Source organism: Leishmania panamensis (genome assembly GCF_000755165.1).
Source record: "Leishmania panamensis strain MHOM/PA/94/PSC-1 chromosome 12 sequence".
Taxonomy (NCBI): domain Eukaryota; phylum Euglenozoa; class Kinetoplastea; order Trypanosomatida; family Trypanosomatidae; genus Leishmania; species Leishmania panamensis.
In genome coordinates, this window is record NC_025857.1 from 227,652 (window position 1) to 243,656 (window position 16,005).

General features: G+C 54.1%; 2 protein-coding genes across 2 annotated transcripts; both read right to left on the reverse strand.

Annotated features, from left to right (window-relative positions):
- Positions 1-3,772: 3,772 nt before the first annotated feature.
- Positions 3,773-4,537, reverse strand: LPMP_120500 (hypothetical protein; the record flags this gene model as incomplete). The annotated part of the gene is made up of 1 exon (XM_010698729.1): positions 3,773-4,537. The coding sequence occupies one exon, from the start codon at positions 4,535-4,537 to the stop codon at positions 3,773-3,775; it is 765 nt and encodes a 254-aa protein (XP_010697031.1).
- A 5,133-nt stretch (positions 4,538-9,670) lies between these two features.
- LPMP_120510 (hypothetical protein) lies at positions 9,671-14,134 on the reverse strand (the record flags this gene model as incomplete). The annotated part of the gene is made up of 1 exon (XM_010698730.1): positions 9,671-14,134. The coding sequence occupies one exon, from the start codon at positions 14,132-14,134 to the stop codon at positions 9,671-9,673; it is 4,464 nt and encodes a 1,487-aa protein (XP_010697032.1).
- Positions 14,135-16,005: the final 1,871 nt, after the last annotated feature.

The following is a 16,005-nucleotide window of genomic DNA, read 5'->3' on the forward strand; positions in this document are numbered from 1 at the left end:
CACCAAACAATTCAGGACAGGAGAATGAAGAAAGACAAGAAGAGCGCACATCCTTTACACGTAGGACAGCGAAAGCGACCAACTAAGAAGAGCGTGTGTGCAAGAGAGAAACAAAAAGAAAACAAAGAAAACCCACACAGCATGGTGAATACCGATGACCGGGAGCAAGACAACACAAACGCGGTCGAAACAGAATAAAAAAAAGGCAGCGAAGGCTTGAAGTTATAGAACGAAAAAGAAAAGGGAAAATTTTAGCGAGAGGGCAGAGCGAGAGCGATGAAACAGAGCGCGCATACGGGAAGAAGAAAGATACAGGAAAGCACGCGCCCACGTGCACAACAAAGCATAAGAGTCGAATTCAGGGAGAAAAAAAAAAAGGCAGCATGCAAGAGAAGTGAAAAGTTGCGTCATGTGAACACAGTGAGACCCACATTCTAGGCGTGTGGGGGGGGGGGGGTCTGGGAAAGATTGGAGTGAGCTGAGCTACCTTGACGCGCTTGCCTCTTGCCATTCTTTCTCACCCTTCTCTCTACTGCGCTTGAGAAAGCCTGCCTCTTTTATGTATTCTTAGGGTCCTTAGGTGCTGCAACTTGCTTTCTGCGAATTTACCCTTGTATGGGTGTGTGTGCGTGTGCATCTCGCCTTGCCGTCTTGCTCTGCGTCCATTATGAAAAAGTGAGAGCCTCTCCGAGGATCAACCGAGACAGAGGGGAGTCAAAACCCACTCAAAAATAAAAGTGTGCTCAGAAGAGCGAAAGACACGCACGCAGGGGCCATGCACTGCCGAGCAAAGCGTTAGAGACACAAAAGACACGGGCATGGGCGCACCGGGACGAACACTCCTCCAGGCTCGAAGAGAGAAGAGCCCCCATTACGAACAAAACAAAACACGTGCACGGACGAGCACAGAGATGAATTCATCGCGCCGTGACACGAGGGGGAGTAGGAGAAGAGAGAGAGGGAGGGAGAAAAAAAAAGGAAGAGGGGAAGGGAGGGAAGGGAGGGAAAAAAAAAGACACACAGCGTGGAAAATATACATCTTCAGAGCGACGCAACACGAACGTCAGTCCGACACACCAAAATCTGACCAAAGAAGGGGACAAATAAAAATAAAAAATAAAAAAAAGAACCCCCCCCCACGAGAGGAAAAAAGATGGACGGAGAATACCTCAGTAACGACTCGAGTGCTCTCGCGCAAGGGCTACGACACGGGGAACATGGGAAACGAAAAAAAAAAGAGCGAGAGACGGGGAGATGGTGGTGAAAAAGGAAGAAAACCAACAGCGCCCACCCTCAGAGAAGAGGGGCAGAGAGAACAATAGTAAAGGCATAAGTCCTACACACATACACACACATGTGAAGTTGGAACAAAAAAAAATTAGAAAAGGGGGAAGACATCAGCAAGGGAAGTGGGGAGTACCACGAGTAATCGCACGCGAAGTCGAAGCAGAGCAACATCGAAAAGGGGGAATAGAAGAAAGACAACGGAGGAGGGGGGGACGACGCGCCTGTTGGCATCGTGGGGAGGAAAAGAAATAGAAAGCACATGGCTACTAACAGCAGGGGAGGAGGCACAGCAGCACACACACACACACACGAGCTGAGGTGTGGATCAGCAAAAAAAAAAAAAATAGAAAAGAAAAGATTATCAAAGGTAGCACAAAGACGCACATACGGCCGCGCGCCAGTGCATACACGCAGCAAACAGAAAATGGAAAAATGCGTGGCACAGTGGCCCATCACCATCGATGCGCAGCAACTCTCCAGCAACACAACAAAAAAAATAGAAAACGCCAACAAATAACGCCCAACCATGACGTACATAGAGATGTGCTTCGCTAAGCAGAGTGAGCATAGAAAGGGGCAAAAATAAGCCGATCAATGCCACTCACAGGGCACATGTGAAGAAGACCACGGAAAAAAAAAGAGAGACAAAGATGAATGAATAAACAGACAGCGGAAGGACGGAAGAGCGAAAAAAAAAAAAACGCAAACTTGGTGAAGCAACAGTGTGGAAAGAAAAGGTAAGAAGAGAGCCAGAAGGAGCACACAAGCTGAGAGGGGGGACAGAGGGGCAAAGAGCGAGTACACAGACATGGAGACGCGCACGAGTGGAAGGGTGCGCCAATACAACCGCAACCGACCAACACCGTCACAGGTGCACAGGCATCAGGCCAGTGCACGGTACAGAGATAAAAACAAGGGTTCACAAACATACTTATCAAAAGACGAGGAGTGGGGAAGAAGTCAGGGAAGGAAAAAAATCCCCTGAAAAAAAGGGGGTTAGAAACACTCACTTGCAGCTGAAAGGGAAAAAATGCGAAGGCTGTGGAAGAAAGCAGGAAGATGAAACACATCGCATGAGTATGTCACTTCTGTAAGCATGCGAAACTACGCTACTCCCTCCATCTTTCGCTCTTGTCTCGTAGGTGGTGGTCAGCTGCTCACGCTGCACTCCCCTTCGTTTGTGTGTTAGTGCGGACCCTATGCTCGTTTTCTCGTGCGCTTAACACCCTTGACTCTCCGTCTCCCGCTCTCGTTATTCTCCAACAGCAGCACGAACAGCTGCCGCACTGCAGCTTCCCAGTACCCTCACGCAATCGCTTTTCTTTACCTTGTGGATTCAGAGAGAAAAAAAAAGGCGCAGACATCATTACCGATGACCTTCACCTTTTTCCCTCTCTGTTTCGTTAGCCTCTTACTCTGACTTTTCACTTGCCTGCGCACCCATGTTCTTCGACCTTCTCGTCTTGTCTAGACTTCGAATACGACCCACACGACATGTACGTCGGACAGAGCTCACCGGTGCTTCATTACAACAACACACACACACGCATATATATATATTTATATAGGCACCCATACAAGCTTACTAGCGTGTACGCATCCTCCCCTTCAACCATAATGCATCTGCATGTGTCTGCCAGCCTCACCTTCCCTTCGTTTTTTCCCGGCTCATTTCATATAAGAAGTGGAGTGAAGGTGGGAAGGACCTCCGAATGGACGAATTAGGAATGGAGTGCGATGGGCGTCTGCTGAAATCGGAGAAAGAAAGAAGAGCGTACGTGGCGAAGAGATTCTCCCGCCTAAAGGGAAGAAAATAAAAAAAGGAAAGAGCGAGCGAGCGAGACTTCTGCTCTCCTCGTCGTTTCTCTTTTGGGAGGAGAGTGGGAGAGGGAAGGGAGCCTTCCTCCTCTGACAAGTCAGCCCTCGCTAACCCCTTCGACTGCCTCTCTCCTCCTTATCATGCTCCTGCGCGCAACGTCGAGTTCTTCTTGCTTTTGCCTTTCCCCTGTGGAGGTGTGGGTGGGTGTGGTGCACCGTAGCTGAACAACTATGCGCACCTGGCAAAACGAGGCAGCAGGAGAGAGTGAGAGAGAGCAGAAAGAGGGAAGAAAAGGCGCCAGTGCCTTACGCCGAGGTGTATGCGTTTGAATCACCAGATCGCTACGCCACATCATGGCGTGAAGGCATCGCGTTGATGTGTCCCTGAATACGTGCGCAGGTGCACAGTCGTCATTCATCTCGAAAAAGCCCTTCTCCCCCCCCCTCTTAGATACAGCTCCCCAGTTTCCCTCGGGGCTTGTCTGCATCGGCGCACTACTTAGGGGCCTCCTCTTGACCACCTTAGCCTCTCTCCTATTCGGTCCCGGTTCACCAGTACGGTGTGCCTACCGTCAGCTACATCGACTGTAATACGAGCGCTTGGCATAGGGAATAGACGTAGATGCGGTACTGCGGCACGCACTCACACATGCCGCCAGTAACTCTATTATTCCAGTGCGGCCATCTGTTGAGCCGCCCACAGCATGGCCGCTGCCTGGCTGTCCTCCTCATCTGTGCTCTGATAAGCGGTCTGCCGCTGCGGCTGCGACTGCACAGCGCGCTCAAAATGGTAGTGAGCCTCAGGCGCCTTCTTCCGAACAGCACTCGCCCCAGCATCGCTGAGAGTTGGCGGCATCGCTCGAGCGGCGTTGCTCTTGTCCGTGGGTTGTTGGTGCTGCAGGTGCTGCCACGACGGCTGCACCTCCTCTCGTGGAGAGGTAGTACTGTCTTCAAAGCTTCCCTGTAGCCACTCCACATCATCGCCGACGAGTCGCAGCCCATAGCCGCTAGCAGTAGTGCTGCGATCGGCGCCGCGGAATGACAAGCGCCGGCTGCCGCTGTCGTAGTTGCCAACCCAGCGGTGCTGCAGGAACGGGAGTGTGCCACTTGCGCTGTGCGCCTCGACGGGCGCAGGTGTGATGGATGTGCTCGCACCAGGAGTAAAGGAAGCCTGAAGCGTCGGTGCTGCCGCACAACCCAGCGCCGTCATCGTAGTGCTGGCGGCGGATGTCGACGGCATTGAGCCGTCATAGACGTCCTCGGACTCCTGCATCCCGGCTGGTGTAGCCAGGGTGCAGGAGAGAGAGTCTGGCATGATGCCCAGGTGCGGGTCATTGGGGTCAATCTGTTCGTCGTTACTGCAATCGGCGTTGTCGTCGACCGGGTGTGGCGGCTCCGCAAACAGGAGCGGTGCGTTGTCGGTGTGCGGCATTGGGTACTGAGAAGCGTCGTCACTCCCGCTCACTGTAGTGATACCGGTGGCGACGACAACTGCCTCAATGCACCCAGCGTTTGCTAATGGGTATGACGTCGGCAGCATTGTAGCGGATGCGCTGGACGCGGTGGTGGGGCTCCTTGTCTGGAGTCGCTCAGCTATGTGCGTGGGCGAGTAGGCCATCATAGGTTACAAAGGGCCAAAGAGAGAAAAGCTGCACGACGGGCGGGAAAGAGTGGGCAACACGCGAGAGCCGCGAACACACAGGAGAGCAAGAAGGCAGCAAGGAAGAAGAGCACAAGCGCAGAGATGACGGAGATGGACACACGGTGGCGAACCGAGGAAAGACAGAAGTATGTCGGCGGAGAGAGACAGAGAAAGCGAAAAGGGAAAGAAAAGAGAGGAAGAGAAAACGGACTCCGATTTTTTGGGGGGTGCCCCAGTTAAAGAGGCGTTACAAGAAAAGAGGACAGAGACGAGAGAGCAGACAGAAAACGCCAACACAGAGAGAGAGAGCAAGCGAGCGAGACCAGATGTATTGTCTGTGTGTCTGTGTGCACTTTTCTTTGTTTGCTTTCGCGGTATGAAGTCACAAGTGATCTGAAAGGAAAGAACAAACAAAAAAAAGGAGACGCACCACACAACACCACCAACAGAGAGCTTGAGCACAGGACGGGGAAAATGAAGACAGAGGGTGTGTGAGAGGGGGAAGGAGGAGGAATCGTAATTAACGTCAGTCGAGTAGGCGAAACAAAACAAAGGAAATCACCGAGAAAGAGAGAGAGGCAACGTATATACTCTTCACGGTGATGCTGTACAGAGCGAAGTGAAACAAGAACAAGGAGGTTGATCACCTACAAGAGCACAAACAGGAAAAAAAAAACGAAAACAAGGGTGCCAAACTTATATATATATATATGTATATATGAAAGAGGAGGGTAGGAAGCGAAAGAGAGGAGAGTCAGAGGTCGGCCTCAACTGTCCAACGAGGCTGCGCACACACAGCTAGAACGCCTCCAACCACCGATCTGAAACAGTGAATCAAGCGGAAAGGGAAAGAAAAGAGAGGCAGAGAGTGGCCCACCCAGTTGAAAGAAACAGTAGTATAGGGCGAGAGCGGTTGTCGCGGAACGCGAAACAGCGATCTTTTCTGACGAGGAAAAGATAGAAGCAGAGAGGCAGAGCAGAAACACACACACACACACACACACACACACAAGTCGAGCACGGAATGTGGAGGGAGAAAGAGGAGGAGGGGGTGCTCAAGAAAGAAAAAAAAAAGCGGTGTCTGTGAGATCTCTTGGATTCTTCTGCGCTGCAAAGGGGAGGGAGAAGGAAAATCTAAAAGGTGATGAGCTGTACACGAGAGGAGGAGAGAGTTCGCGCGTGTTGGCTTCTTGTGAGCGAGTGAGCGGGGGGAGGGTTGGTGGAGAGAGTCTTCGCTTGGCCTTGTCGTTTTTTTTTTGTTTGTTTGTTTGTTTAGAGATGGATTATCGCTTTATAGGACGAAGTGAAGACAGCGAACAAGGCAAAAGAGAGCGCGCACGTAAGTAGAGGAGAAACAGAGGCGCAGAAGGTGTGGGAAAGGGCGATGAAGAGTGTGGGCAGCACGTGGTGAAGAGTACTCCTGGTAAGGAAAGAGAGAGTGAGAGAGACGAAATCAATCAAAAACTAAACATCGATGAAAGAGGAAAATGGGAAAGGGAGAGGCACAAAACGAAAAAGGGGAGGAAAAGGTGGGGAGTTCTGAACGATTAGTGATGAAAATAATGAAGCTTTGTCGGAGATTGGGGGTTAGGTGCAGTTGCTGTGTCGTTGTGTATACGTCTCTGTGGATATGTGTAGGGGGATTGATATACGAGGCCCACGCCAGCATCACAGTGAGAAAAAAGATAGGGAGGGAGGAAGGAGAGGCAGGGGGAATGACGAAGGAGAAGGTGAGTGGAAGAGAGAGAGAGAGCACAGTAAGCATCAGAGGTAGTAATGGGGAAGGGGTCACGCAGAGGAGAGACGCCCTGGGGCCTGTCATTGAGTACACCATTTGTGCGCGCATGCTTCTCCTTAGCTCAACAGCATCCACAACACGCGATCCCGTGTACAGCTACGCGGTCCCTTCCTCTTGAGCTTGGACCGGCACCACGATAGAGGTACATTACCGCACCTCCCACGTGAAATCGACATGATGCGGAGAAGAAATGGAAAGCCACCAAAGACTCCATACACCCGCACTTACGCAGTGGGTAAATGGGTGAAGCGCAAAGGAAAAAAAAAGGAGAACAAAAATGCACCAAAGATGAAGCGATTGCTACACCCGGTGACGATGCTCTCTCTCTCTCTCTCGCTGCATGTGTTCCCCCCCCTCCCTCCTGTTTCACTTGCTCGCGTGTGTACCTCTGTTACGACGAAGTACTGCCAACGTCTCCGTCTCTCCGCGCCTCTCGATTGATAGAGTTGAGCCAAAGAGGGACGCGCCAGGCGGCACTGGACACCTACACACTCGAAAGTGTCGTACAGAGACAACGCCGCCGGGATGCACCCACGCGCGGCCGACACCCAAATACAGGGGCGCACACCTTCTGCGCACAGAAAAAAGGAACGACTCAGGAGTAGGAGGCAGTCGACGTCAACGATGCGGATGAAGGGGAGGGGGGGCCGCCTGTTTGCCCTTTCACGTTATTCGCTTTCGCTTTTCACGGCAGAGAAGGCACACAACTGGCAGAAAGAGGTGGCTGGTGTAGGCGGGAAGTCGGAGGAACACCAGAGAAGCACCCTTGATCCACCCAACTTGAACAACAAAAGAAACGGCACGGCGCAAGAACGCACTCAAAATATATAAATAAATAAATAAATAAATAAATATATATATATATATAGGACAGACAAAGAGAGAGAGAGACCCGCGTGGTGGAAAGTGCTATCAACAAGCTGTGCGTGTTATCCTCTCGTAAGCAGTGCGCGGCTGTGTGTGTGTGTGTGTTGGTGTGGGTGTGTGGGTGTGTGTCTGAAAAAGGAGGCGAGAGTAAGTACGAACGAAGAAAAAGAACGACGAAGCAGTACAGGAGGAGTCAGCTGGTGAGAGGGGAGAAAAAGGGGCGAGAGAGGTGGTGGTGACGGCGGCGGCAAACGTGAAAGAGCAGCGGTAGCGGCAGTGATAGTGCAGTACAGCGTCAGCAACGCAGAGGCAGCACACACACACACACAATACACAAAATACACAAACTTGCATATACATGGACACATGACTCGAGAGAAAACGAGTGAGAGGCCTATAAGAAGGGAGGATGTATAAATGTCGAAAGGGAGAAGGTGAGGAGGAGGGAAAGAGAGCGTGTGGGGGATGAGAGGGAGGTGTGGACGTCCCACTCTGATCAAAACACAAAAATGGGAAGCGAAAGCGTAGTATAACACGCATTGAAAACGAAGAAAGGTTCGTCAGCTCAGCTGATGATGATGAAAGAGGAGGAAGGAGAGGTAGGTGGAAGGAGTGGGGGGGGTCTACGGAGAAGAATCGAAAGCATAGGGAAGACGCATCGAAGAGAAAGAGAACACAGGGGAAGCAGGAAAAGGGGGCTGAAACCACAAAAGGCGCTCGTACACGCACATGAACACATACGCACATGCGACACGATAACTGCATGATAAGAAGAGAAGAGAGATGAAGGATCTCTTTGGGGAAGAGAAAGGAACGGCGTTGAGAGGGGTAAGAGGCAGACAGGCGAAAGATCAGCAAGCAGCTTGGAAGGGAAAGAGAAAGAAGCCAAAAGGAAAGAAAAACAGGAGTGGGTGCTACCTGATTCAACGGTAAGCAGCACGGCACACACACACACACACACATAAGCAATAGAACAAAACAGCACAAGTAAAACTTCAATACAACAAAAGAAACGCAAAAGGGAGAAAAAAAGGGCGGCAGAAGACACCCGCAAGAAGAAGGGGGGGCGCAGAAAACCTGGAATGAGAGAGGGGGGCGAGGGGGGGCAGATAGGCAGAGGATGCATGGATATCCACGGGGACAACGGATAAGGAGAAAAAAAAAGGGAGAAGGATGGGCTAAAGATGCGCCATATCACGACTGAAAATTCGGTTAAAGAGCCAACACACCCACCCACACACACACACACACACACACACGCACTACGAGAAGGGGGAAGGGGAAAGAGGGGAGAGGAGGGAGAAGGGAGGGCAGTGACGGAGCGTAAAAACGGACGAAAAAAAAAAAACAAAAAAAGACCTTCGGAGAAGAGGAAGAAGCACCACAAAGTAGACCAGATCGGGATGGAGAGGCGTTGCCGCCCCGATTCCCCTCCCCCACCGTCGGCCTCGCTCAGCGAGAGATGCACACGCTCAATCTGCATGCAAGCACGCGCATGGACGAAAGGCGCACATGAAGATGACGACTTTTGCTTTGTCTCCTCTTGTGTGGTCCCTGTGCGGCTCCTACTTGACTCGATGCTCCTCTGCTATGTGGATACCCCCCCTCCTCCCTGCCTTTAGAAAAAGGGGGAAAGAGAGAATGCCCTGGTCCTCGAGCTCATAGGTCGGAACGACTCCCTTCATGATGCGGAAAGGGGGTAGTGGCGTAGGAAGGGGGGAGTGACGCCTCTGCGCCCATCTCGCTCTGTGCAACTCCTCGTCCACATCACTACCCGTTTCCCTGCGTGTAGCTTAATCCAGCGAGGAGGTGGGGGGGGGGGGGGGGGGCTGCAAGAGAGATGAAATGATGAGGAAGAGGAAAAACAGAGGAAGAAACCAGCAAAAAAAAAAAACGTACGTCTTTAGTCGAACGAGTACATCACGGAGCACCAACACCAAGTAGCAATAGCGAAGACAATAAGAGCAGCATGAAGTGTGCAACGCACATTCGCGTGGATCCTTGATTGCACCTCCACAGCAGCGCCTCCGCCGACAGAGAATTTCAGAAACACAAGAAGAGGTACACCGACACAGAACCGACAAGAAGCGAGAGGAGGGAAAGAAAAGAAAAAGGCATGATATAGCAGCAGCAGCAGTCCACCCCCTCCCCGCCTCCTTCAACACAGCCCGCACTAGTCAACAGGAGCAGACATACGCGGTTTGGCAAGGACAGCTCGAAGAAGAATAAAAGCGAGCGCCTCGCCGCTCACGCGCTCTTCACACATCACACCCTGCTGTATACCCTCTTGGACGCCTCAGCTTGGAGGGGTGCTGTGCAAGTGGCTTTGTTGGTACACGGCTCACAGCCCTCGACTTCACGACGTTAGATGAGCCCCGTGACGGCTGTTTTTGCAGACGATTCGGCAGAGGCGACGCCAGCGGGGAGGCGGATATGGGAACGGCTTCGATTGACGCCGGCAGCGTGGGAAACAACGGTATGTTCTCTGCGTGAATGGGCGGAGAACCAAGTCTGTCTACGTCCTTGAAGCGTTGACTCTGGCTAGTGTTCACAAAACCTAAGGGGTGGACTACGTCGCCGCCCCTGGCCTCACCGTCTGCCCCTGCCGGCACGTTTGAGGATCTCATAGTTACAGTGAGTCGCATCACTGAAGCCGGTCTGCCGAGCATGCCTGATGAGGTCGCCATAGCCGCGTTGGGCGATGCACTCGCAGCGTCACCAACGCGCAGAGATCCGGCGTTGGCACATTCACTCATAATGTAGGCGTCGTTCTTGTGAGCTGAGTAGCCGAAGGCGGCAGCAGTGGCGCCTGTATTGTAACCCACCTGACTGTGGCGCCGTTGGGGTGGGTGCTCGTTCGCGTGCTCCTGCACAACGAGCTCAGTGCCATCGGGAGCCAGCATCGTCGGCCGCACCACTGCAGGGCTCGAGGTTGAGATGGGAAGACCACATATGCGTGCATGCCGCCACGCGGCTTCAGAGTGCGGTAACAACCCTGCAGTCTCGATACTACGAGCGATTGTACTCGTGCGGCTGCCCCACTTTTCCCTTGCTGCGCCGGCAGCATGAAATCGAGTTGGCAATGCTGAGGAATCGCCAACGCAAGCACGAATGCAATTCGGCGCCCAGTCATCGTCCGGATTGTTCTTTGTGCTTTCTGCAACTGTGGTCGCCACGGCAGCAATGGGAGCACTGACACCAGCACCACGAGCATCGACCTCTGAATTAGCAACGGCGCCTCTCGCTCCCGCGCGCCTGTGCTGATGGTAGTCTCGAAATCGGCACAGTGTGGCGGAGGTGGAGAGGTGAACGTTGGATGTGCACGCTCGCGCCCGTGTGGCCGCCGTAGCAGCTGAGTCGGCAGTAGCTGCTGCTTCAATATGTCCAGATCCCATGGCATTCGTCTTGGCTGTAGTGTTAGTGTCTGTGGTGTTCACTTCCAGAAGTGCCTGCGTGTACGTGTGAGGCGCATCATAGGCATCAAAGTCCACGGTGGACCCCTTCGTTATGACCCGCACGACGCCACGGCCGCCGCCAACGCCGTCAAGCTCATTACTGTTGGACACCAGTGGTAGTGGGGCCGGCATCGTCGCTTTGAGGGGTACTGGTGGAGGGTGTTGGGGTTCGGTGGGGTTCATGTTACCAAACGCGTCCACCCCAGGGTCGGCACTCTGGCACGGCGGCGATAGGGAAGAAGGCAACAGTGGTGTGGCGACCTCCTCTTGCTGCTCCACTCCTCCCATCCCCCGGTGATTGGCAACTGCGGACACGGATAGAGCAGTGCGTTGAGTCGCCGATGCCCGCTCAGCCGCCGTGACGAACTTCGCGGACCAGCCAATCGGCGCTCCGCCTCGCGCCTCGGCACTCCACATTCGACTGTCAATGTCGCTCATCACAGTCGTCGTCGTGGTGCCGGAGAAGGTGGGCTGGCGCTGGCCCGGCCTACAGAGCTTTGGTGGTGGTGACAGCGGCGGAGCGAGGAGGACCTCCGCAACGACGTGGCACCAGGCAGGTAGAAGCGGCTTCGTCGGTTGACGGTTGCGTTGACGATCGCTGCCACCACCATCGCTCTTGGCGCTCCGAGGGGCGGAGAGAGATGTGCTGGTGGTTCCTGCCGAGGGCGACTCCGTTGGGTTGAATGGAGTGAGAGAGGGCATGACGCGGACTGGTGCAGAAAGGGGCTTGGGTCCAGCAGTCGCCGCGCCCGTCATGTGCGTCATCCATGCGGTGTTCGCTACCGCTGGCACCGCGCCACGCCTAGAGCCCCTATCGCAGACAGCCAGGTGCGTCTGCTCTGCAAATACAGGCCGCCTCGTGCTGGCAGCGCCCTCCGCCCGAGTGGCGGCATCCGCCGCTGCCAACGTCCCAAAAGGGGACACAGACGCCAAGGCGCCGTTACCGGCATCCGCGGCAACGGAAAGAGCGCAGAGCCCCAGCGGAAACCAGCGTCCCTGACCGTCACCTTCACCGCCTGATGAAACCGAGGATACGCTCTTCCCCCGCAAGGCAGTCATCGACCCTGCCACCATCACAGCTCGCGTCGGCGAGTCGTCGCCCTCAAGCTCCACCGGCCGACAAAGCCCGTGAGCCTCCGCGGCGGGATTAGCTGTTGCCACAACGGCACCGAGGCGAGTGGGACGAGCTCTATCTCCTAAGGTCGCATACGGTGGTCCGCCACCGTCTGGCAGCGGAGGAAGCTTAGAAATCGGCGGAACGCAAGGAGAACCAGATGTGAGGCCAACGAAGGGGTTACTGACAGCAGCTCCCTCGTTGACCACACCGCCAGTGACTGTGGGATCCTGAAGAAGATCGGTAGGGAATTTCGCACCCGCCACGCCGGCAGCAGCAGACTGCGGCACTGTGGCAGGCAACTGGAGAGAGATGTCAGTCTCCACGGACGATGAAAGGACTGGATGCTCTGTCGACGCTGTGGGTGGTGGCCATGTCGAGTCCTGCCGTACCTGTGGCCCAAAGGACGAGGTAGCGTGGTGGACCTCTTGCACGCTCGCTACGATGGGTGCGCCCTCTGTGGCTGTAGCGAGGAATGCAAGAGACGATGTCTTTGCCTGTGAGGATTGCGTTGGCGTAGATTCCGGGTAGCCGGGGTACTCCTCCAGCATTATGATGGACAACGTCCCGTCAGATCGTACGCCGGTATATACGCTGCAGGCACGGAAGGAGAAACCTGCGCGCGAAATCGGCAGCGCCTTGCGCATCATAGCTTCGATAGGGCGAAAAAGGGGGCCGGAGACGCCGGTGCTGGTACGGCGCGCAGCGGCTGCTGCTGCTACCGCATCGGAGAAGACCACAGAGGGCGGCGGCGCCGTCGCCATGGTGTGCTGACGCTGCAAGCGCGATAACGGGGAGGCGCCCCGTGCGATAGCGGTGGACAAGAGTGGCGGTGGGGGTGGGGATACCGCAAAGGTTGTGGCGAAGTCTTCGTGCCTACGACCTCCGGTATCGCTACCTCCACCACACTTGCCCCGGCCCATGTTCTCCGCGAGGCGTGCGGCGCGGCAACCACGCGGCGTGTCGGCCGCCGCCGGTGCAGCGACTTTCTGCTGGTCCCGGTGCTGCTGCTGCTGCTGTAGACCTCTCTGAGGGGCATTTAGGTCATCGCCAGAAATTCCTGCAGTGCGTTGCGGCGAGGCAGTTGTGAGATTGGCATTAACTCTGACACGTATCACTGCACTACCAGCACCGCCTGGGCTCTGTGTCTCCCCAGGAATGGTTGTGCCGGGTTCCATCGTCCCTAAGGGTTCTGACAGGTCACCATGGCGAAGTCGATGCGTGACACGGTGCTGCTGGCCCAGGGCATCTCGTCTGCAGTACCCGCCCCCTTGTCCCTGACAGAGGTCGCTGATATCCCAGCCATCGTATGGCACCCACTCAAACAGAGGCGGAGAGGCGAGGCTGGATGCGTCCGCTGTGGTTAAGACCCCGTCAGCGGCCATATTGGCTTGAGGTGGAACTGAGTGGTGCTCTCGTAGCATTTGCTTCTGCCTGCGCAAGTACGAGAGCGATGCACCGTCTCTTATGCGCTCCCCTTGAGTGGGTCGCGGTGTGGCAATCCGATCCTCAACTGCGATGATCCCCCACTGAGTGCCGCCCGCGTTGCCCCCGGCGATGGGTGCTGTATCTACTGAAAAGCTCCCGCCCGTAAAGGCTGTAAAGTCCAGCCGCACCCATGGCGGTAGCACGCTCAAGGGAGGCGGGGCAGCAACAGCAACAGTGTAGCCCTCGTCTACCGGGGAAACCCTAATCGGTGTGATCTGTTGTGGCTCGTGCTGGGCCTGTGGGCTGGAATGAACATGATCTGCGACAGCTGGGCTGTCACTAGACGAGTTCGTCGCAGCGGCAGTTGGCACCGTCACCAGCGGGCCAGCCGAAGCTTGCTGTAGCTCCTGGTGTGGTCTAGCTGAACCTGCCGTTGATGGGTGAGCTTGAGTCAGTGATGGCATTGGATGAGCGTGCCGCTGATGGGCTTGTGCCAACTCATTACGGCTGCTGTTTGTCTCGTAGCCACTGTGAGCTGCGGGTGGTATGCCAACGCCACCCCCGCCACCGCTGGTCCTGAAACGGTATGCCGCGACGGCGAGAGCGCTAGCAGCGGCACCGGTAGCGCCATAGATGAGCTGAGGAAGGCCCTGCGGCGAGTTCACTATGCGAGGGGATGGCTTGTGCACTTGTGGTGGGCGAACTGACGACGGAATTAATGACATCCGAGCGGAGGAAAAGACGAAGAAGAGGTAAGAAAAGAGAAAAATGATGAGGGGGGTACTCAACGAAGTGGTAAACAAAGAGAGGAGAAGAGGAAAAGGAATCGGGGAGAAGAGCGCAGACGAAGGCAACAGGGGAGGCAAGAAGTAGCCGGCAATCACGCACAGAAAGAGGAATCTAAATAGCCCTTTAACAAGAGAAACGCTGCCAATAACACGTAGGCAACGCCGCTGGTGCCGCCACCCAAACACACACAGAGAGACAGGCACAGACGGAAGTGTGGAGAACAAACAAGATGACCCGAGTGATGGAGATGCGCGGAAGGACAAAGGAAAAAAAGGGCAGATGGAAAGAAGCACGCACCAGCACAGAGGGAGGCACACGAAGAGAGGAATGGGGGGGGGGCAATGAAGAGGGACGTGGCAACAGGGAAGAGAAGAAGAGCACCACTGGAATCAGGAGAGCTCAAGTGTCAGAGATCTGGGTCGTGAAGGGAAGAAACAAAAGGAAGTCACAGAGAGAAAATCACACTCCAGAAAAGCACACTGAAACCAGAAGCAAAGCCCAGGCAAGAAGGGCGAGGAGAAGAGTAAAACAAGAGAAAAGAGCCGGGGAATAGGTGTGCAGAAACAAAGGTCAGCAACACCAAGTGCGAGTTAGGCAAAATGGAAATTTTCATAAATAAGAAAGGCCTAATCGTGGAGCAGGTGAAACCGGGAGAAGAGTAGTGAGACAAGGGACAAACGGGGGGAGGGGAGAAAACAGAAAACTAGATGGGCACAACAAGGCAAGCTGAACGAAGCTCAGTAAGCAAGCAGCCACGAAAAGAAAAAGTCGCAGCGTGTTGCCAGTGATCAGAGAGCGCCCGTTCCGCCCACCTAAAACCAGTCTTTTTGTTTGTTTGTTTGCTTTCGGCTGTATTGCAGTGTGCGTCTGCGAATGCAGATCCACAGAGACGCAAAAGAGGCGACTCTGTCAAACTCCGAGTGTTTGCTCTCTTCCTCCTCTTTCCTCCTCGTCGTTTCTACCTTTCCCTTCGTGCACTACGTCTCTCCCTTCTCACAGTACCCCACGCCTTTTTTTTTACGTTCTCTCTTCTGTGTACGCCTACGCTCTGCACTTGATTCCAAAGCGAACAAGCAACGAGGAAGGAGGTTACGGACGGTATCAGACAGAGAAGCAGACGCAGCCTAGGAAAAAAAAAAATAAAGATAAAAACTATTCTGTGCTTGCGTAATACCGCTTTCTTTTCAACGCCAAAGCAACCAGCAGCCGGCTCACACCCAGTTGGAACTCGTTGACTTCTTGGCGGGTTAAAATAGGAACAAGAACACTGCACAGAAGGGAGCGAATGCTATTTTCTTTTTTTTTTTGCTTGGAGTGTGAGTCAGTTGGCGTGTTTGTTTGCTACCTGAGCCCGAGTTTTTTGTATCCCTGTACGGCTTATCTTTTTTCTTCTTTGCTTCTCAATCACTGTTAGGCACCAATAGAAGAGAAAGAGGGGAGAAGGGGGGCAGCAGCCTACAAAGGCCGCTCACCCACAGAAAAGACAGGCAAAGAAAGGCAAAGGTGTGTGTGTGTGCTACGTAACTCTGTGTGCACACACTTCACTTTTTCTTCCGTGTGGATAAATTCGAAGCACGCAGGGACGTATGTGAAGAGTTTTTGAGCGCCTACGCACGCAAGCGGTCAAGGAGCAGAGAGGGAACTAAGAACAGGGAAAAAAAAAACACAAGAAAAAGAGACGTTATAATCACGCACGCATGCGCGTACGTTTGAGAAGAGGGGCCGAGCGCGTGGACGTGCTTGTCTGTGTCCTCGAATATGTTTGTCGAGAATATATATATTATATACATACGTATGCGGTCTTTGT